The 23,610-nt window shown below is 44.2% G+C and overlaps 1 protein-coding gene across 1 annotated transcript in view; it reads right to left on the reverse strand.

The window, feature by feature from the left end:
* LOC144767594 (nectin-3-like) overlaps positions 1 to 23,610 on the reverse strand; it is a 196,474-nt gene that overhangs the window by 79,165 nt on the left and 93,699 nt on the right. The window contains exon 2 of the mRNA XM_078651004.1: positions 10,037 to 10,110. Within this exon, the coding sequence (XP_078507130.1) occupies positions 10,037 to 10,110 (74 nt within the window). The remainder of the gene's footprint in view (positions 1 to 10,036; positions 10,111 to 23,610) is intronic.

The raw sequence follows: 23,610 nt of genomic DNA on the forward strand, positions 1-23,610 counted from the left end.
AGTGAAGGACAGACGCCCTGGGTATCACCAATAGTGGCAGTGCCGAAGAAAAACACGTCCAAGATTCGCATCTGTGTCGACATGAGAATACCGAACACAGGAATCGAACGAGAAAGACACCCTGGACCTCACCTCGATGATATGATCAGTTGCCTAACAGGCACCAGATGTTTCTCCGAACTAGACCTGTGCAAGGAATATCATCAGATAGAACTCGACCCTCCCTCAGTCCAGATATATCACGACGTTTTCCACGCACCTGGGTCTCTTCCGATATACACGTCTGCGCTTTGGAAGATCATCAGCTGCTGAAATATTTTAAGAAACAATACGGCAAGTAATAAGGCCAGTGAAAAACAGTCTGAACTACAGTGACGACATTCTGGTGTTCGGCAAGTCAGATGACGAACACGACAAGGCACTGCGAGAGGTGTGTTCCCAACTAGAGCAGGCGGGGCTGACGCTAAATGAGGACAAGTGCAAACTGGGGCGAGACAAACTGGTGTTCTTTGGCCACATCTTCTCCAAAAAAGGAATGCGACCGGATCGCAGCAAAGTGGACACGCTACAGAAAGCAAGACACCCAAGCGACGTTGCAGAAGTGAGGTCATTTCTCGGCCTTGCTAGCTACTACGCAAGGTACATAAAAAACTTTGCCACAGTGAGCGCACCACTGCGAGAACTAACTAAACAAGGCCAGACCTTTGCATGGACCTAAGAATGCAACAAAGCATTTGAAGAGATCAGGCACGCCGTGACAGCAGTAGATCACCTTGCATACTTTGATCTGCTGCTTTGCACCGAATTGACGGTGGATGCCAGCCCAGTGGGGCTGGGTGCAATACTAGCACAACACAGACCAGGCAAGGAATCACCAAGGTGTGTAGTGGCCTACGGAAGCAAGAGCCTATCTGATATTGAAAGAGCATATTCTCAACCGAAGAAAGACAGCCTGGCACTAGTATGGGCATGCGAACATTATCACATGTTCATTTACGGAAAGCCGTTCGCAATAATTACAGATCACCAAGCACTAATAAAGATCTGTGGAAATCCCAATGCAAAAATACCGCCGAATAGAGAGGTGGGGAATACGACTAATGGACTACAATTTCAAAATCATACATAAACCAGGAAAGGAACACAACCCGGTGGACTACATGTCAAGACCTCCTCTTCCACATGCAGTTGAGGCAACCACAATGGCGGAGGAATACCTGAACTTTATTCTGAAGCACAACACACCGGCATCAATAACGATGGAAGAACTGGAACAAGAAACAAAACGATACCCCACCATGCAAGCAATCCAGAAGGTGACAAGACAACAGAGGTGGAGGCATGTCAATAACAACAGCATCTTGGAAGAAGGAGTAATAAAAGAGAAACTGTTGGCATTCAAGAAGATTCATGAAGAGCTCTCAGAGACCCAACATGGCATAATGATGAGAGAAACAAGAATAGTAATGCCCCGGGCACTGAGGAGACAGACGGTAGACCTGGCGCATGAATCACACCGAGGCGTGGTAGCAACCAAGAAAATGCTACGGGAAAAAGTGTGGTTCCCGGGACTAGACAGCATGGTTGAAGCCTCAGTCACGCATTGCCATGTCTGCCAAGTGACTGGGCAGCCGTCCAAACCGGAGCCGCTACAGATGTCTGAACTACCGAAGGCGGTGTGGACCGAATTGGCAGCCGATTTTTATGCGCTCCTGGAGACAGAAAATTTCCTGCTAGTGATAATCGACCAATTCTCCAGATTTCCAATTGATAGGCAAGTAGCGTCAACGTCGGAAAATGCAACACTGCCAGTCATGGATGATGTTTTTGCAGCATGGGGCTCTCCGCAAACGCTAAAGACTGACAATGGCCCACCGTTCTCAGGAGAAGAGTTCAGAATATTCATGGAGTACCTAGGGATCCGACATCGGAAAATAACACCTTTGTGGCCACAGGCGAATGGGATGGCAGAAAGATTCATGGGAACGATCAAGAAGGCGGTACAGCGAGCTAAGATAACGCAGATATGGATAGGGCAGGCACTAAGCCAGATACTAAGGGACTACAGGAACACTCCTCACAGCTCCACAGGGCGGTGCCCCGCCGAGCTCGTGCTAGGATGCTCGAGCAGGACAAGGCTACCGCAGATGGAAGTGACGCCAAGAGAGGAGCGAAGCTGCATAGCCGCCAAAGACGAAGAAGCAAAAGCGAAAATGAAAGCGTACGCAGATCAAACGAGGCATTCAACTAAAGCAAAACTAAAAGAAGGAGACACAGTGGTAGTGCGGCAGAGACAACTGAGGAAGTCAGACAGCCTGTCTCAAAGGATCCGCTGATGGTGACGGATGTGAGCGGACCTATGATAACAGCATCATCAGGGCGATATCACATCAGAAGAAACAACTCACATTTCAAGGAATTGAAGATAAAAGAAGAACAACAGCAGGCACCTGCACTGGAGGAAACTAGACAGGAAGAAGGTGCACAAATGGACAACGGAGAGATATGGCCGAGAAGGGAATGCAAGAAACCAAAGAGACTGATTGAAGAGATGTAAAGTGACGAGACACCGTGAGGATCTCTCTCTCTCTCGTTACTTCTCTACCAGTGACCACAGGCAGGGTCACAGAAAATGTTTGTCTGCAACAAAGGGGGAGATGTTGTGCCTAGACAGTGGGCACTAGGACCCTGGGTCAGGAGTGTGGGAAAGGGGACACCGGACACCACTTCCGGTCAGGGGAGCAGGGCGGGACACAACAGGACTGAGAGGGCAAGGGGCAGGACGCATCCAGAGGTTGTAAGCTAGATTGAAATAAACATACCTGATTCCAAGCCACAGTGTCCTGTGATCCTTGGGGGTTCCACGATACGACAGTGACCCTCCTCCTGCTCTTACCTGCTGTCTATTGGGCGACTAGCGCTCCGTCCCCGCTGTACATTGGGGCCATCGCGGGGCGGTAATTGCCGCCGTATCTCGCCAGTATGACACCCCCAGTGTCCCCCTCCCCACAGTCATAGGGCTAGCTACGCCACTGTGTTCTGTGCATTTGAGACTAGCGTTTGCCTAGGAAGCCTGTCTGTCCTGGGTGTTTGAGGGTAAACCTACAAGTGCAGACCGCAGCGTCCATATGAGCCCCGATCTGTATGGCGAGCCTGCACTCAAAGCATGATACTACACTTGTGCATGGAGATACTCCATATTGAATTTGTGACTAAAACTGCATATAGGGTGGCTTATGTTAGCATTTAAATGTATAATCATGTATGGCGCTGCAATGGGCATTTGTGTCTAAACATGTAATAAAGAGTCTGAACTGGACATTTGTGCGTATACCCAAGAAGAGTGAATATACACCGATTATTTAAGGCTAAGCATGCGATAAAGATGCTGCCTATTGGATGACTGCACTATGCGTTATTGACTTGAATAAGGCCAAACTACTGGGGAATATATTGGAATTTACCAAAATATGTGTGATATTTTATGTTTTCATTGATTTATAGAATGCTCATCATAAGGGAGGGATCCAGATGGTCTTTAGCTTGTGTGTGATGCCAGCCCTGGAGTGCATCATGATATTTATTAGAATTTAGGGGTTATCTGAGACAAGTGGTGGTGCTATCATGCGCTAGAATACCTGAAGCATGGGATACTTGAGGACCATCATGGCATTGATTGGAATTTAGGAATTCTGGGGGCGACATACAGTATGGGACTACTAATTGGACCTTTGTGTTATTGACTGGTTTATGGGGCCTACCTATAACACCAACTTCCCCCCAGGCACTAGGCCGCATGCGGCTGAAGCTACTCTTAGTCAAGGTTTCACGAAAGCAGGTGGGGTAGGCAGCAAGTTCAAATAGAAGGTAGTCGAACAAAGCGAAGAATTGCAAATTCCATTCCTCCCTGGAAATTAGGTACAACGTCTGGTGCATGTCGATACTGGTTGCACAAGGCAGCTCTGCTCACACACAGAGCAAAGAGTTAAAAATTCTGTAGCTCTTTGGAATCGAGGCACAATGTCCAGTGCTTTTCAATATTGGTTGCACCAGACAGCTTCAGTCACACACACAGACACAAGTTCCAAAATGCATCAAAAGGTAGAATGGGACACTACTACGGTTACACCCACACATTCGTGGGTCGCAACCTGTGAATCGGACACGGCATGCAATGAGCTTGCAGTCTGTGTGTCGCACGAGAGAGATGTGTCAAGATCAACGAAGCAGGCCACACCGGGATCCGCAACCAGTGTATTCGCTCACCACCAACGAGATGCTTATGCATGCCAGGGTGCCCATGATGCAGAGACCACATGCCTTAGATGCGGGCAAGAATTCTTTGCTCCACACAACGCGATCGGGTCTCCAGGCACAATTCTTAGTTCTATGTCCACACCGCTCTACTAGTTGAAATCCAGCAGATGATTTGGACATTTGAGAGGATATCGCACTTCTGGGGGCACAGGTAGACAGTGTGGGTCCCTGTTAGGAGATCGTTGAGGTCCCTCAGACCTCCGAAAGAACAAGGGGCAAGCACAACAAGTACTTGGAGAGCACACTTCAGTGTGTCACACAGCAGTAGTAGTCAGCCGAGGCCATCCACTATTCAGGAATGGCATGCGGTCCCTTTTAATGGCAGTAATCCTCCTTGTGCCCATAGTTCCAGGTTCCCCAGTCTCCCGTCCCCACAAGCGTATCTCACCCTTGCTGAAGTATGGCACCCATAGTTATACTGGAGTGTGCCTTTGAAGTTGGGGTGGTTCAAAAGGTCTCCCTTTGAAACACAGCTGTCTCCCCTAAATGTCAGCCTTGCCTGCCATTAGGCAGTGGAATGCCAATCTTTATCCTTAGTTGGACCATGATCAGGCTCCAGAGGCCAAGTGTTAAAACCTCCAATCTCTCCAGGCAGCCCCTGATTGCAGAGGTCTGATATTCTAGTTGCATGCCTAGTGTTTTATAACTGTCGCTGGTGAAGGCCCAGATGTGCTCCCCCAACCTCCAGTGTGTAGTGGAGCCAAGCACCAAGGCACGCAGAGTTGAGAGCACATAAATGCCCACTTTCTAGTAGTACATAAAAGGGAGTACCTGTTTGTCAATTTTGTCACCGCTATTTATTTAGGTGGAGAAAAACAAAGACCGATTGGTTCTTATGCTTTCACTGTGAAAATTACATTTCTTCCCCAATACATTCAAAACACATTTGGTATAGTCATTTGATTCATGTCTGAGATAACATACATTTCAAATACATTTCACGTAATTGGCCTACATCAATAATATGTGAATAAACAAACGTAATTGTTCAATTGTATTTACATAAACAGTGATTACATTGAAAAAGTTCATAAATTACACCAGCAATAAACAACTATTGGCAATTCCACACTATCCCAGCAATAGGCAATTTTTTGGGAACTGCAACCACATGGGAAAGTTAGTTTTCTGTGGGGTGCATTTTAGATTGCCCACCCTCACCGGAGATATAGAGTTTTCAGAGGTATACAGACTTTACAACGAAACTTTTACAACGAACTACCATTACAACGCAACTTTTACAACGCAAACCATTACAACGCATAGCGCTGGGGGGCGCTCTAGGATAGGGAATAGGTTTAATGTACTATCCAACACCTTCCCTACTATCCACGGGGACTGGAGTTGGAATAGTAAATTAAACTATTCACTATCCAGCGCCCAAAAGCATTATGCGTTGTAATGGTATGCGTTGTAAAACTTGCGATGTAAAGGTAGGGGTTGTAAAAGTATGCGTTGTAACGTCATACATCCGTTTTCAGAATGCCCTATGTGGAAAAAGATGAAAGTTGCCGACACGTTTATAATCCCTGCGGTAATTCACTGGATTTTCATCAGGGCATGAGGGGACGGTGTAACCTGCGATTAAAGGTATCGCTTCAATGGTGATTGAGTTTTTTTTTTATTTTATACAATCTCGCATATCAGGACGATTAGACTCACCGGAGGGCGCCGGAAAGTTGTTTTCAGGTTTGTGTTCGCCGATTGGAAAGATGTTCAGTAAAGTTTGATTAATGCTTCTAGCGCGATTTATTTGCAGCGTTTGAAGCCGATTGATTTAAAGCCATGTTTAGTTAAACGGCCTTGTAGTTGGGGTTCACGCGCAGTGCTTTGAAAGTTGTTTCATTGTGTTCCTAAACACGCGCAGTGTTTTGGAAGTTATTTCATTCAGTTCCTAAAAGGGATCGTCCCGCAATGAAGTGGCACGAAACACTTTCTAGGAGTGGCATTTCTATGTGGATTGCGGCAAAGCCACCTTTACCACTGGCTGGCACAGCAAACCCAATGATAGGACACGTCATGAGGCTGCTCTAGTGCAATCCACTATTGCAGGCTAAAATTATTTCAACCATTTCCCCTTGTTAGCCTACGGGAAGAGCAAACCTCTCATAGGTAGTGAAAGCATGCATGGGTATTCTTCACCACCTGGGCAGGGGACACATAGGTGTACCTACCCTGTCTTTCACCTACCACTTGCTTCCCCTCTTAATATGTACTCTCGGGGGACTTGGGTGGAAGTGACTCAAACGGGCCAGTCTGAGAAAACAGGTGACTGTGCGTATCAGCCTGAAATGGCAGCCTGGACACGTCTTTAAGAGTGCAATCAGTGCAAAGAATACACCGGCCCACAATGGCAGGCTGGACATGTATGTGGTAGCACCATTGGTGCAAAAGTGCACACCAGCCTGCCATGGTAGGCCGGACACGTATTTAGGACCATAATCGGTGTGAGGCGCACACCAGCCTGCAATTGCAGGCTGGACACATATTTAACAAACCCAGGTAAGCACTACTTCCTGATGTGTGTAGGAAGGATGCACACACATACTCACTGCATTTAGAATGGGAAAGTGCCCCAGGCCCTAAGGACCGAACAAGAGAATCAGCAAAACCCAGGAGAAGAAAGCAACACATCTGGGGAAAGGCTACCGGAAGGGTTCAGATTTAACATTTACCGTAGCAAGGACTGTGGTTGCTGCTTGACCTGGGCTATCACCCCCTTCAACCAACAACATAATTTGTAACACAGGATAGAAAATAGGCACCGGCATCAAAATAAAAGTGGCCCCCATTAGTTAATAAGATACCTAATAAAATTAGTTGAAAATTGAGGAAGTTTTAAACTTGTAAATGCATGCTGTGTAAGCATTTTTCAATGTATAGAAGGCTGAATGGGTTTGAGCTTGCTGAGGACAATGTTTGTTTTTATAACTGCCCCACAAGACCATAAAAAAAGGCCCACAGTCAAAAGCCCAATCCGGGCCAACGACTGAGCTGTCAGAGCAGGCCATCTGCCACTGCCTGAATGCCCTACAGGCCAGTCCGACCCTAAATTTCAAGGCAGGACCTGCATTACAGCAGTGCTACCAGTGCAGGTGCACCTGGTGCTGATGTGGGAACTGTGTTTAAAATAAGTGAATGCTTATTGTACGCCATATCCGCTGTAACACCTGTAAAGTATTACATTTCCTACTATCACTACTGTGGAATTGTACTTGTATGACACCCCTGTACTGCATTGTATTTTCCACTATTACGCAGGTGAAACTGTGCTTGATTGTCCACTTATAACGTGAAACATGCAGATAACAGAACTAAGTGTAAGTGAACTATTAGTAGTGATATAAAAAAATATATATGTCTGTGAGAGGCGGTCCATGGAGAAATGAGGGGCACTGTTCCAAGGCGGTAGTAAGGGAATTATTGGGGAGGGAGGTAATTGGGGGCACCACTAGCGCTAAAGCTAGCCTTATATCAATCTTGTTAACAGGTTTTTTCCTTCACAAACTGAAGACGGAAAGGGGCCCTGAATGGCAGGGTTGGGAGAATATTTCCACTTTCGCACAGCAACACGATTGGGACACTGAATGTTGACAACTGCTATTGTATTTGACCCATTGGTAGAAGTGCCACTCGAAGGGCGGATGTCATGTAGTGGAAAATAAATGGTGTACAATGCAGAGTGGAAACTTGCTGCCACAGAAGTAAGAACATAAATGTACACTCCTCAATGCGTACTAAGGCAGTGTCATGAATGCCTCTTCTGAAAGGCCAGCAACATTTACATCATTTATTTTCTAAGTAACATTTTAATGTAAAAAGGACCTGCTGTATGCTTTAAAAAAGAAAAAAACACTCAAGAAGGAAAGCCTTACCAAACATCATTGAGAATGTTTGGCGGGCTTGCTTCCCAATAACTTTATTAGTATCGGTTAGGGTAATTGCATCCTAATGACCTAATTATCGTAGCATGGCGCTACAAGCCGTTAATTCTGAAGCAAAGGGTTGCATCATATCTACAACGATATAACGGATCCCTTTGCTCTCCCCTGCGAGGGCGCACAATTAGCTGTCACGCGCTGAGGCAGGCACCCTTGCACCATGGTGCAAGGGTACCTGCCTCATGCAGATGGTTGTTTTTGTGCAGGAAGGAACACCTTCCTGCACAAAAACAATCACAAGAGGTGATTACCTCTTCCTATGTATGCTGCAGAATGCAGTACGCATAGAAAGAGGAAAAAAAGAGGAGAAATGCAAACATTTCTCCTCGTTGTGCTTCCCTACATCTTCCCTGGGAGGCAAAGCATTCTGACGCATTTCCAGGTTTATGATTTCTCGTAAATCTGGAAACACGACAGAAGCCATGGGTGTTGCCTGGGAACATCCACAGCAACACCCATGGCACGCCTCTTTCACACAAAGTGTTGCATGCAAAGGGGCCAAATTTGCAAGGACATGAAAAGCCACGCAGGGTAGCCTTATGTGTCCTAGTAAATATGGGGCAGCAGGTTGCGCCGCAGATGCATCACAAAAAGTGACGCACCGGTGGTGCAAGGGGCTTGTAAATAAGCTCCTTTGTGTTTAGTTATTCTGTTTGTGTAACAGCAGTAATTCTGAGGCACTGTACACCCAGAGTTCCAAGGACTCTGTGAGCGAAAGCAAGTACCAGTGTTCCTTGTGCTTTTCATTAGCAGCACATTACGTATCTTAATTTCATAGGTAATGATTTGGTGGTAGGTATCATGTGCAAAGGATTCTGAGGCCCTGATTTATCATAGGATTATGTTGTTGTTGTGTCACGCAAGGTGTCTCAAGGGCAACGCATTCCCAAAGTCAGAGTTACTAAGCAACGCAAGGCCTCTTTGTGTGGCCCTGAGTTGCCTGGTAAGTCTGGTGTAAAGCAGGGCAGCGCAAGCCACTACCATACATCATTCTGCCCTGGGGCAGTGCATGAGTGTTCAATGAATCCATCCATGGATTTTGGTGCATTCCCAGATTTAACAAGACTGGTAAACATGGGAAAGCTTCAAAATACTACGCCTTGCCTGTCAAAGTGCAACATAGAGAAATATTGTTGTTTTTCCTATTTTTTTAAATCTTTATTAGTGTGCTGCATTCTGCAGCAAACTTAGAAAAAGGAAAATAGCCTCAGAAGATTGTTTTTATGCAGGAAGGTGTCCCCTCCTGCACAAAAACAAACCAGCCTGCAATGCACAGGCAGGGAGCAGAAATGTGCCATGTATTGATAAATAATGTGCATTCCAGCCCTCTCCCTTTTAAGCAGAGCAGCAAGCAGTTGCGTTGTGTTGCTTGAAAGATTGATAAATCTGGCCATTGGTACTGAAGAAATTACCAGCTGCAGTCATTTATTCACAGACATACATAATAATCTGCACCAGCAGTAGCAGGGCAGAGTGATACACTAGCTCAGTGCATAGATGTATGGTTTATAGGGTCAGATCTATCCAAGGTTAATGAAATGAGTAGAACTGCAACACCACTAACTCAGGTCCTGGAAACTCTGAACACTTTAGTAATAGCTACCCATTAGGTTTGTTCCACCATAGTGTATTCCTTCAGAGTATGGCAGTGATTAACCCTCTCTGAAACATCCATAACATGGAGTCAATGTCCACAAGAGCAGTGGAGCGACCACTGATGCTGCAAAATTTCTGCTCGGTCATGCAAAAGACAAATGCCATGGGTAGAGACACCTCACCTGGAAACAGCAGGACAAAAACCAGCAGGCAGAGAGATCTCTTAGTTCCTTCAAGCAGCCGCCAATATCTGGCTCTAGAATGAAAGGACAGAAAGATCATCTGGTAGCTCTCAGCCTTCTCATACCTCCATATTTCAATCTGTTCTTATGTGTTATTACTTATTGCATTCCTTTTTTTTTAGCCTCTCCAAAATTTATAGAACATATCGAGATATTGATGGCTAAGTGAGAATAACAGGATTGCTTTTCATCCGGGGCCTCTGACTGATAGAAAATAGAAAACAAGAGCAAAGCTCAAGTTATCTATGATTTCACTCAGAACCTCAAGTGAAAAACATCTGCTATTTCCATTTTACCTATGTATAATTTCATGTTATGTACCGACTCAACGTTTGTGCAGGGGCAGAGCTGTAATGGGGAGCCATACATAACATGGTTTTTGCTCCCTTTTCTGAATATGAAACAAAAACAATAATAACTAGCCACCATCACCCAATCCAGCACACTCTGCAACTCTGGCTCCTCCCTACAAAGGCTGTGCCCGCTGCCCTCTATTAGAGCAGACAGCCTGTGCTGCACAGACAGGCTCACAGAGAGCTCTGGCCGAGCAACTTAGAATTCATTTATGACATAACAACAGCCAGTAACAACTTTTGTTACCCACTGTTGGTTAATCATAGCACTGAATATTCAAAATAGCATCTAGTGTTCATGCTAGTGGCTCTCATGAAGTACTTGGAAATTGGTTTATTGCCCTCACTTCCTTCTCTTACTTCTGTCCCGCGGGCCTTGCTGATGATTCAACCCCAGGAGCTCAAGAACTGGTGCTGTGCTCGGGTCTTGGGGGAGCTGTGTGAGCAGCTGACAATTGCCTCTGCTAGCCCATTTTATCCAATTGAAAGTCTCACTAGTGGGTTGTAAAATCTGCCAGCCTAAGGGTGATCTTTCCTCGAATATTTTGCCTTCCATCTTCATTTATTTTGCTGATCTAATTTTTGCTGGCCTTAGGACTCTGTCGAATTTACCCACTGCTAACCAGTTCTAAAGTAAATGTGCTCACTCCTTAACCGCATCGATGGGGCGCATTTTCCCGCTGTGCGCTAAGAAATGCAGAATCCCGCGCAGCTCGTCATGAGCGTACAAGAGGTGTACTTCATGACGAGCTGAGCTCGTCATGAGCGTCGAAGGGGTTAAAACATTTGCTTAGCCATAGTTGGCATAATTCATTTACTTATACGTCCCTTATAAATTGGTACTACATATACTCAGGGCTTGTAAATCAAATGCTACTGGTGGGCCTGCAGCGCGTATTGTGCACCCCAATTAAGAAGCTCTTTTAACATGTTGAAGGCCTACCATTGCAGCCTGTACGTGGAGGCCAAAACCTTCCTTTTTAATACAAATGTCAACCAAAGGTTAGCTGCTGTACAGCCCACAGGACAGGGTGTAGTGTGTTAAAAAGTAGGACATGTAATTTTAAGTTTTACATGTCATGGCAATGAAAAACTCCTAAATTCGTATTTCACTTCTGCAAGGCTTACCCCTCCCGTAGGATAAAATTGGAGTTGATAGAGCGCAGCGGAAATGTGCTCTTTCATGTGTAAGGATGCATTATAATCATGGTTAGTCTGCATCCGAACATAATCTTGTTGTGTTAAAAATCAATGCAATAGAGAGTGAAGTAATAATCTTTATCAGAGTGTCGGAGATTTCTTTATGTAATCAAGGTATTAACATGTTGAATGTTTGTATTTTGTTGAATTATATATGTGTGCAGTGCATTTATGACTAAAAAAATCTTATATATAGACTTATATAATGCGTGTTTTAACAATTCATATATTCATCCATATTCTACGCAGGGTTTGCTCTTATGTTATCTTAATGGAGTAGGCCTGACTTTCGTTTCTCCCTGTTTGCTCTAAATGAAACTATTAATTAGAGTTATGTGTTCATGGAAAAGTTTCTTTCAGGTTTCTGTTGCATGTGCAAGAATTCTTCCTCATTAGTTAGAATGAAGTCTTTATTTTAGGAGGTATACAGACTTATGGAGGAGAGGATGCCTTTAAACAAGCGGAGCTGATAATGAAGGACGATTTTTTTCCATGTCTGTTAGCCCTAGGAACCAAGGTCATCGAGCAAGAGCCTGTACATATTATTACTTCATGGAAAGCTACCTACAAGAAGGTGTTCAACTGGATGTACGTTGTTCCAACGCATGCTTTTACTACGCATGCCTTTACAGCGCAGGTTTTTCAACGCAAGTCGTTACAACGACTTGCGTTGGGGGGTGCTGGATAGTGAATAGTTTAATTTACTATTCCAACTCCAGTCCCCTTGGATAGTAGGGAAGGTGTTGGATAGTAAATTAAACTCAGTCAGTCAGTCAAAAATCTTTATTTCGATAAATGAATATCAAAAAAAGGCACGGTACAAAAAGAAATATGCAATGACAGTAAAAACAGACATTATACAATAATAAAAAATATTAAAAAGCCCACGGCATGTTTACAAAAAGACAAAGACAACAAGAAGTAAAAAAAATATTAAAATCATCACTAAATTCATAAGAATTTCATCATAAAATATTTAAAAATTATCATTCCTCCAACAGCCTAATTCCTGATATAAAGTGCCGTTTTAACCAGTAAAGTGCAAGGTGTAAAGCATCAAAACCATGTGACTAATTACCCATTCCCCATAAGTCTTTTCTTTGTGCCCACCGCACACACTAAATAATTGGCTACATGAGAGACAATGCTGGGGTTATTTAATAACTGCAGACAGAGAAGTGCTGGTCTAACTTGCAGAAACCCTGCCTTTTTAAGAATTGGCACAAGGTATTTCCTCCTTTCAACTATAAAGTGCCCACAAAACATGGTGAAGTGCATTGTATCTTGAATAGAAAAACTATCACAAGAACAAGGTGAAAATTCATCTGGTTTACACCACGTTGTATACTGACCTAATATCAGGTGTATCATGTTTAAGCGAAAACGAGTTAATAAAAACCTATGAAAAGGGTGGTTAACCAGAGTAAGGTAAAATTCTGGGCCAGGCGGATTTGCAACCAAAAGGAGCGCTCTAACAGATGGTTTTGTGAGCTCCTTTTCCTCTCTTATTAGGGACAACCTCATATGCATGTCATTTTTAATTTTAACAATATCGTTCCGAGATATTGACTCCGGTGAGGAAAAGAGGTTAAGTCTACCTTGGGCGCTGAAGCCATTTTTATATAATTTAACCACTTGATTTTGTAGGCATTATCAAGTGAGAGACAGTCTTTCAGGATGGTCTGATTTAAAGATAGTTCATTATTTAGCCAAATTTTAAGCCACATGATTAAAGGGGCGACTCGAATTTTGTCCATCATAAAATCAATTAAACTATTACCTATCCTAGAGCGCCCCCCCCCAGCGCAATTTGTTGTAATGACTTGCGCTGAAAAACCTGCGTTGTAAAGGCACTACGTGGTAAAAGTTGCGTCGTAAAGGATGTTTCCCTGTTCAACTGGACGAAATAGTGATGTATTTGTGGGTGTGATTTTCGACTGTTGTATTAAGGCTAGGGACAGAGCCCCAAGGACTTCTTATGATCGGGAAGTGCATCATAGCTCTGAAGCTTTACCCTTTATGACTCATTCAACATGAGTATGATTTTTAGGAATTCTTCACGTGCTGACACCTTTCAGGGGCTTGCCTGGGAATGCTAAGTAGGGATGTCCTGCTAGAGGTAGTGTAGGGACAGATAACTCCTTTGCCTATTATTCATTAATGAAGAAGGCCCTGGATGTGGTTTCCAGGATTGTTTGCGTTTTAATTTTGGATTTGGCTATTATGTGCATGTTGCACAGACTAAATATTGGTGATAGATTTGGCTTTGTATTAGTGCCCTTTTATCTTTACACGCTTGTTTTGAGGTGTTTGTATGTCCAATTGTTTCTGGCTTTATAATACATAATAGAAATTTGTATTAGTTGTCTGTGTTCCTTTGGAGGCCATGGGTGAAGTTAAAATAAAATTGGTTTTGGATTATTTCTCCTCTTGAACTTATCTAGCAGGCAAAACTAGGTCATCAGCCAGGGGCGGGGGTTCCTAAGTAAAACTAAAGGAAAGGAACCAATCCCATCAGAGTTATCTTAATAAATTTAATAAGCTATCATTTCCAAATGGGAACAGGTAGCCAGTTACTGTTTGGTGTCTGTGGAATCCTAACTTAAAATCCTAATTTGTGGTGAATTCAGATTTTAAATTACAATTTTGAAAATCGCACTTTTAGAAAGTTGGCGTTTTCCTGCATTAGACATTTAGTGCCTGTAGCCTTTCCCTAGGACACATAGCTGGGTATAGCAGACAGTTGAGGTTTGTATATTCCTACCAGACAGGCACACAAAGAGAGCTAAGGTGTGCCTGGATTGGCCATCACTGGCAGGATGGAAGGGGGGAGCAGAGTACAACCCTACTTACACCTAAATAGTCTGTGTCTTGCCTCCACACAAAGGGTTGCATACCCACTGTAGTGAGTCTGGAGCTAGGACAGGGAGACAAGATGACTGAAGGAATTTAAAGGGAAACCACTAGAAGCTTCTCCCCCACTTCAAAGGCACAACTTAGTGCAAATATTGAACCTAAGACATGCCCTCAGTACACTTCTGGACTGTGGATACTCTGCCAAGAAGAAGGACTGCTGTGCTACTGAAAAGACTGCCAATCTGCTAGACGGCTGCTCTGAAGAACTGCTGCCCTGCTGTGCTGACCAGCTGCCCTCTTGCCTGAGCGAGAAGTACGGGAGCTATATCTGTTGAACCCAGGACCCCAAAGTGACTCCAAGGGCAGGATGGCTGGCCTTCTGACTTAGTTAACAGTTGGTCCTAGACGTAAATTCACCATACATCATAATTCCTATAATTCAAATAATTCATTACACAGTCCGCTTTAGATTGAATCACCACGGTTGTTGGAAAAAACACGACTTGATAGATATATTAGCCCAAAATGTCAATTGGTACATATAGAAACACTGAAACAAAATAGTTTTAGTCGAGTCCAGCCGGATTTTTTTATTTAATACACATTTTGAACAAAATTGTCAAATTTATAAAATTATTTACAAAACCAAGGGGCTCTAATAGCAGTAAAAGTGCACAGAGAGAGGTGAAAGTAAGTGCTCAAGTGATTGATCAAAGAGATCAGTGAAAAAAGTGCAAATGATTTATATACAAGAATGAGCCTGCCCTGACTGTAGAAGCTCGCAAAAAACGCGAAACGTCGACATTCTCCTTTGGAGCCTGCACCTGTTATTCCCCCCCCCCCGCACCCTCTCCCCCTCCTCCCTTGCTAGCAGTGCAAATCAAGGAATACGGAGGTTTCAAAACCACGAGCTAGTGAAAAAGAGCAAAAAAATTTTTTGGGTGGTGTGTTTGCACTGTGTTACTGTTTAAAGTGTTGCACAAATACTTAACACATTGCCTCTGAGTTAAGCCTAATTGCTCTCTGCTAAGCTACCTGAGGGTTGTGAGCAGGTTAATCCCGAGTTTGCTTGTTACTTCCCCATAAGATGAATTGTGATTGATGCTTGAGAATGGTTTCAGCCCCCTCAACCAGTAACCCATCTATTTGTGGATCAGAGTTAGGTTCTCATTACTCTTTCCTGCCACCACAGTGAATGAAACCAGGCTGATGGCTTGAACTATATTCATGCCACCAGCCTGGTTACTGGCTAAAAAATGCACACTATACATCTGTGAGGACACTGGAAATGCTATGAGCCTGCCGCCTCGTACACAAACAAAGTAAATAATAATGTCAGGCGACAGTAGGTTTTCATGCAGAAACTGCATAGCGTCTCTAAGCCCTCCTTTAGTTAAAGCTCTCCCCAGACACATCTGCAGCAGCGATGAGAAAAGCAGGCACTCTACTGCTCATTAGAAGGGTACTACCCTCTCTAAGGGTCAGCTATCCAATGAAGGCAGTAACTGACTATCTAGATTGGGCAGCTCTGCTTCTGGTTTCTCCAGTTCCTGCTGGCTTAGATCCAATTCTGTTATGTTACCTTCGATTTCCCCAAGTAACTACCCCCGCACCCAGAATAGATAGACTGCCAAACACTCAAAGAAGTGTTACATTTGGTTTGTGCAAAGAGAACATGTATCAGCACTGTAGATGTAGTGTGTCTTGGTCTGAATGTGGTTTGTGTGGTACATCTTGCCTGAGTGCCAATGGCAATGCCTATTGGCGGGCTTAAAGGCCAGTGCTAGATTTCCACCTATTTCTGAACAGTGACACATTGACAGTCTACCACACGGTGGCGCTCTCTGATTATTTTTCAAATCAGCTAATAAACAGAGTACTTAACAATGTAATACATTATAAAATAATACCAGTGCATGGAGGGCATTTTCACAGATTTGAGTGACCTGAAATAATCTAAACTGTCACATCTGTGAGGGTTGACTTGTTAATGGATAGCAGGGGTACTAGTGTGTGTCAGCACTGGCATGGTTTGTGCGAGGGGAATGCTGCACTCTGCTGCTGAGCAATACATAGGGCTCTGACACTTACTTTCTAAAACAAACATTTGCAATGCAAATAGATCTCACATTCACGCTAGTTTGAGCTATTGGCTTTGTAAACGAAAATACCTTTTATTTATGTTTTGGGTTTTAAAACAAAAATAAAAGGCATTGTAATTTACAATACTAATTGCTTAAACTCTCACAAATGCGAGACCTAATGCATTGCAATGAAAGGGTCTTATCAACCGCTTGGTAGATTGTAAATATCAGAGGGAGAGTTTGGACTGTGACATCTTCAAAGTAGTGTTAAAAAGTGCAAGGAAGAGGATGTATAAGTGTTGTAAATTACACAGACACAAAGTGTGAAGTGAGAGTTAAATATGATTCGAGCTATAAACACTAACAAAGCGCTCCAACACCTTTCGCTCTGTGATTACACTGTCGTGGCTCAGGAGGAAGAGCGAGAGGTGGGGCTATTTTGTGCCCTCTCTGTGATCTGACTGTGCAATGTGGCATTACGTAATGTAATTGCTATCTTTGGCCTACACTCCAGCTGTAGTAGGGCCCTGGCTTCACCTCCTAGTGCAGGGCGGGCTGTGCTTTATGGCAGGCATGGAGGGAGGGAGAGAGGGATGCTCTTCGCTGCAGCTGCGGCCTCGTACAGTGCCCCTGTTATTACTAGTGAGCGAGAGGCGCACATGATGTGGTATTGGTGGTGGTGGTATTGGTAATGGTGGTGGTATTGGTGGTGGTGGTATTGGTGGTGCTGGTATTGGTGGGGTTGGTATTGGTGGTGGTGGTGGTATTTGTGGTGGTCGCACTAGTGGTGGTGGTATTGGTGGTGGTGGTATTGGTGGTGATGGTATTGGTGGTGGTATTGGTGATAGTCGTCCTGGTATTGGTGGTGGTGGTATTGATATTCGGTGGTGGTGGTATTAGTGGTGGTGGTATTGGTATTGGTGGTGGTACTGGTATTGGTGGTGGTATTGGTGGTGGTATTGATGATGGTATTGGCGGTGGTATTGATGATGGTATTTGTGGTGGTATTGATGGTGGTATTGATGGTGGCATTGGTGGTGTGGTATTGGTGGTGTGGTATTGGTGGTGGTGGTATTGGTATTGGTGGTGGTATTGGTGGTGGTGGTGGTATTGGTGGTGGTGGTATTGATGGTGGTGGTGGTACTGGTGGTGTGGTATTGGTGGGGTGGTATTGGTGGTGATGGTATTGGTATTGGTGGTATTGGTGGTGGTATTGGTATTGGTGGTATTGGTAGTGGTATTGATGGTGGTGGTGGTATTGGCAGTGGGGTATTGGTGGTGGTGGTATTGATGGTGGTGGTATTGGTGGTGGTGGTATTTGTGGTGGTGGTGGTGTACTATTGGTGGTGGTGATATTAGTGGTGGTATTGGTGGTGGTGATTTTGGTATTGGTGGTGATGGTATTGGAGGTGGTATTGGCATTGGCGGTGTATTGGTGGTGGTATTGGTGGTGTTGGTATTGGTGGTGGTGGTATTGGTGGTGGTATTGGTGGTGGGGGTGGTACTGGTGATTGCTTTGGTGGTGGTGTTGGTGGTATTGGTGGTTTTGGACGTGGTGGTATTGATGGTGGTGGTGGTATTGGTGGTGTTGATGGTGGTCGTGGTATTGGTGGTTGTGGTATTGGCAGTGGTGTTGGTACTGGTGGTGATTTTGATGGTGGTGGTATTGGTGGAGGTGGTAGTTTTGGAGGAGGTGCTGGTATTGATGTTGGTGGTGGTGGTATTGGTGGTGGTGGTATTGGTGTAGGGGTAGTTTTGGTGGTAGTGGTATTGTTCTTATCAATAAAACAGGCTTTTGAAAACAACCCGTCAGGTGGCTTAAGTGCAGATAACATGTAACACAGGTGTCGGCTTCAGCCCATTAGCACAGGATTATGTGCTACCTGGAATTCACTTGACTTAATTCGCTAATCATTTCTAAATCCATTTTACTTGGGGGGTTGAGACAGATACAAGATATAGTTAAAGTGATTGAAATCAGGTGCCCGTGTTACGTGGGCAGCCATGTTGCTTAAAAAAACAGGCGGTTTCAGCGCATGTTCGACCCGCATACGAGGACTTCTCGCCGGACGGGCAGGATGCTGCTCTCAGGTTTTGTCACTGATTGTGACCACTTTTAAATAATTGTAACATTGCCCTTTGAAATAGCTACTGTTTTGATGCTGCTCTTTAATTTTGTTCTATTGCCCTGATGAAGTCCGTGGCTAATAGTCGGATGGACGAAACACATGTTGGCATGGTCTGTGGCTTGAACTTACTCTGTTAAGAAGATGGATATCTAGGAAAGATATCGCACAACTACAAGAAGGCTGGTGGTGGTCTAAATGGAGAAACAAAGACTGAGCAAAAGAACAGAAGCAAAAATCTATGTGTCAGAGACCCTTTGTGTATGTATGAAAGGAAATGAATCCCATCAGCCCACCCATACGGTGGAGCCTCATCATCTGGGATTATACCATTCTAGTTGGACAGTCATTTTTTCAGACTGGCATACATTTTCTTTTAATCTTGACACCATGATGCATTCCCATTAAAGTTTTCCCTATATCATGGTAGCCAATTTTACTTAGTCACTTTTTGATCTTTTGTTCACATTTTCTCACTGCAGTATAATTTTCTCACACCATCATACCCACATACAACATCCTGGGTTGGATGCATCTCTGGAGGTCCTAGAGAATTGGAGGACACAAGACCATCAGGTGTATCTCCTTATATAGACTTTGACCTCTGATAATCCCAGAAGATGTTTTTGGGGGTGTAGACTGGTGATTGTGGTCTTTAAATATATTCTCCCCTAGGACCCTTCCTAACTCTTGGTGTTACATATCTAGGAAAGATACCTTGCAAACTTGGAATAAAAACAAGAAGAATATATCCAGGATTGCAATTCCAGCAATGTACCCTTTCACATGGGGCATGCCCTGCTGTGAGGTAGGCGTAAGATATTGATGCAGTAGCGTCCTAGAAATGTTGCAGTGAAATTTCAGATTTCACTGTGCCACTTCTATGAACCTTTACTCCGTGGGAATGCCCATCCTGCATATATTATACCTGACAGAGGTATAACGTAACGCAGGCCTTTACAAAGTGACACATTATATAATGTGTCACATTGTAAATATGGCATAATGTGGCGTATTATTTACGCCGCTGCAGCGTCACAAAAAGTGACGCAACTGCTGTGTAAAAGTGTTTCAGAGTGTTTATTATGTTTCATGCTCTTCATTGACCAAATCAAAGATCATTGTACCTTAAGCATGTAGGTGTGAACAGTGTTTATGGCTTCTGGAAAAAACTTACTGAGAATCCTTCACTTACATTTTGTTGTCTTGCATGTACATCCCCCTTTAGCTTCAGAAATTAACCATATTCTGTGTTTCTGTGTTTCAGACAAGACAGGAAACCTGAGACAAACTGAAAGTAGGTCAATGTTTTTAATTGCTGCTTTGTTTGATGTAGGTCAAGTTGTGGTTGAGGTTTTGGACAATTTGGAACACATGCAAGCAAGTCGAACAAAACCCGAAAAATCAAGTGACAGCATGGAAATAAAGGCCAATGAGGTCATACATAAAGCCCTTTGGTTATTAATGGAAACACATTTAAATAGGGACACAGACAACACATGGCTTCTGGACAGGTTGAAGGAAAAAAAGAAATAAAGGTCAAATATGTTATTTTCCAGACCTTACAAAGGCTTAGGCCAGCATAGGCTAAGCAATGTCGAACCTCCGAGGATAATAAAGATAAGTATGGATAGTTGTTCTTTGTTAACGCTGTGCATTGCATGTGTATTTTCAGCCATGCCTAATTTATGATTAAATGTATTATTATGCATTAATCATAAGCAGCCTAATAGTCATAACTCTCTTCTCTTCATTGGCATCACATAGGCATGTTAGCTAAAATAATGGGGAGCATATTTACGATTGTGCGGGGTACCCTGATCTCCAGGGTACCCCCTCCGGCACTGTGCACAGACAGGCCGAAGAGCTCCTTAATGGGTTCAAATGCAGGAGGCCCCCTCCCTGCACTTCGCATGGGGCCCCCTCAACTTTTGTTACGCTCCTGAAAAGGGCGACACAACAACAAAGTCAGGTTTATCGAACCATGTAAGGCTATCTTGCGTGTTTTGAGGAATCTAGAGTAACGAAACACAGCACAAATCCCTGTGTTGATTTACTATGACCAAGGGAGGTATTCCATGGAGGCAACGTGGGTATTACCACGCATCCACCCATGGATTATGGCTCATTCCCCAATTTACCATGCCTTCCAAGTGAGATGTAACGCAGAGAAATATCTTTATTTCACCTTATTTTTTTCTGCAGCATAAGGAAAGAGGAAAGTGCCTCTGAGGATTGTTTTTCTTCAAGAAGGTGCCCCATGCTGCTAAACAACAATCCTGCATGCAACGTCGGCACCCTTGCACAATGGCACAAGGCACATTCCTGCCCTTTCCCTTTCACGCAGCTCAGCAAGGTGGCTTGCTGCATTGCAGTGCACAAAAGCTTGATAAATGTGCCGCATGGGATATAGTCAAGGCAATGATGTTTGTTGAAACTTTGAAATTGTTTGTGATATTTTAAACTACTTTGTACTTTCACTTTCAATCTGTTCATTACTCCTACCTATAATGTTGATAGTTTGCTGTACTCCTTCCATCCAAAATCCAGCTCTGATGATTTCAAAGCTTGGCTATCGTTAGTGGGTAGTTAGAAGTTGAGCTCTCTCTTCCTAGCCTGTTGCAACTTTTTCAGATGATCCTATCAATATTTTTAACTAATTGGAAGTTTTAAAATGGCCTAAAAGAATTGTTGGAACAGATGTATCAACAATTTATACAGCCGTAAAGTGACACAAAGTGACAGACAGGGGCAAAATGTATTGAGGAAGTATTTGAATCTGCAATGCAAAACTTTTTGTCTGGGAACTTGCCTGAAAGAAACAAATACTGCGGTACTCTGCTTTGCATGTATAGGGCATCCCCTGGGTGGTACATTATATTTTGTTGCTTTTATTGTTTCAAAGCCCATTATTCCAAAACTATTATACAGGGCTCTATAGCAAATAATAATTCCTCCTTGTAGCAGGTGCCAACCAGGAAAAATGTTTTTATTTTTCCAAATCTTCACACATTTCAAGTGTGTCGCACTGTACAACACATCCCACATGTCTAAGCACAGTATTTTGTACTGCAGTTGTTCCCTTCCAGTACAAACCTATGTTAGACTTTACAGTACACCTCTGCTCTATGGTGCAAAGGAGTGTGTGTGTGCGTGTGTGTGATGTGGGTTTGTGTTACTATCCTTGTGGGGACTTGAGTGTGATAACACATGCACGCTGTCGGGACTTGATTGCACTGTGGGGACTTGAACCCAGGTCCCCCCAAGGCATCGTCTTCTAAACGATATAAAATGACTTAAACAACATCTGTGCCAATTTTTGCAACTTTAAAAACAAGCATTGGCATAGCCAATAGGTCCCGCATTTGGGACCTTATAAGTGTTTAGCCATGCAAATTCTGCTGCATAACTAAATACTTATAGGGTCCGAAAAGTGAGACTTTTTGGCTTTGCCAATGCTTGTTTTTTTGTTGCTGTTTTGTTTAGGTTGCCAGATCTACAATAGCTGGACATGGTTTTTGTTAACAGTTATTTGCATCAAATGAACTTACTTTCATTGCCCTGAATGTTGTTTCCATTCTGGTTGTAGGAAGCAGTCATTCCCAGGGCTGTGGGGGCTGCCTAGCCGTGCGCTTGCGCCAAACTTCGCAAATGAGAAAAAGCCTGGTGCAGGTGCAATTTACAAGTGTGGAGTGAGTGAGCCCCAGGCATCATGACTCACTCACACAGGAGTTCATGCACTGCACCTGCATCCTCAGCATGGTTTAAGGAACCTCGACTCACTCCCTCCCAGGCATCGAACACATATTTACCAAGAAACTCTGAGAAGAGCCTGCATGCTGCACTGGCGGCTGTTGGTGTGTGTGCCTGGTGAAAGCGTTCACTGACGGCTGGTGGTGTGTGTGCCAGGTGGAAGCGTGCACTGATGGCTGGTGGTGCATGTGCCTGGTGGAAGTGTGCACCTATGGGTGGTGGTGTGTGTGCCTGGTGGAAGCATGCACTGATGGCTGGTGGTGTGTGTGCCTGGTGGAAGTGTGCACCGACGGCTGGTGGTGTGTGTGCCTGGTGAAAACGTGCACTGATGGCTGGTGGTGTGTGTGCTTGGTAGAAGTGTGCACTGACAGCTGGTGGTGTGTGTGCCTGGTGGAAGCGTGCACTGATGGCTGGTGGTGTGTGTGCCCGGTGCAGGTGTGCACTGATGGCTGGTGGTGTGTGTGCCCGCTGAAAGAGTGCCCTGACAGCTGTTGGTGTGTATGCCTTGTGGAAGCGTGCATTGATGTCTGGTGGTGTGTGTGCCTGGTGGAAGCGTGCACTGACGGCTGGTGGTGTGTGTGCCTGGTGAAAGCATGCACTGACGGCTGGTGGTGTGTGCCTGGTGAAAGCGTGCACCTACAGCTGGTTGTGTGTGACAGCTAGTAGTGTTTGTGCCTGGTGAAAGTGTGCACTGACTTGAAATTATTTGTGATACTTAAAATTACTTTGTACTTTCACTTTCAATCTGTTTATTACTCCTACCTATAATGTTGATTGTTTGCTGTACTCCTTCCATCCACCTGACTGCCAAAATCCAGCTCTGATGATCTCAATGCTCAAGGTACGTTTACTGAGTCCAAGAATGAAATATGTGTACGTATGAAAATTGGTGGTGTGAGGACACACAAGGGGACCAACATAAGGGTCCAGGAAAAGGTCAACATGATTAAACAGCACACAAACACTGGGTTGTGCAGTGTGATGACTCCTGTGGGAGCGCTGAGCTTGAGATAAGCCGCTCATCAGATTTTGATACAGATAAGAAAGAGGGATATGTGATGAAAAAGAGTTTTTGAGAAAACGTTTTGATGAGCTGGATGGGTCATTAACTGATCCCTTTGAGGAATTCATGTTTAACACCT

The sequence above is a fragment of the Lissotriton helveticus genome, chromosome 7, assembly GCF_964261635.1.
Source record: "Lissotriton helveticus chromosome 7, aLisHel1.1, whole genome shotgun sequence".
Taxonomy (NCBI): domain Eukaryota; kingdom Metazoa; phylum Chordata; class Amphibia; order Caudata; family Salamandridae; genus Lissotriton; species Lissotriton helveticus.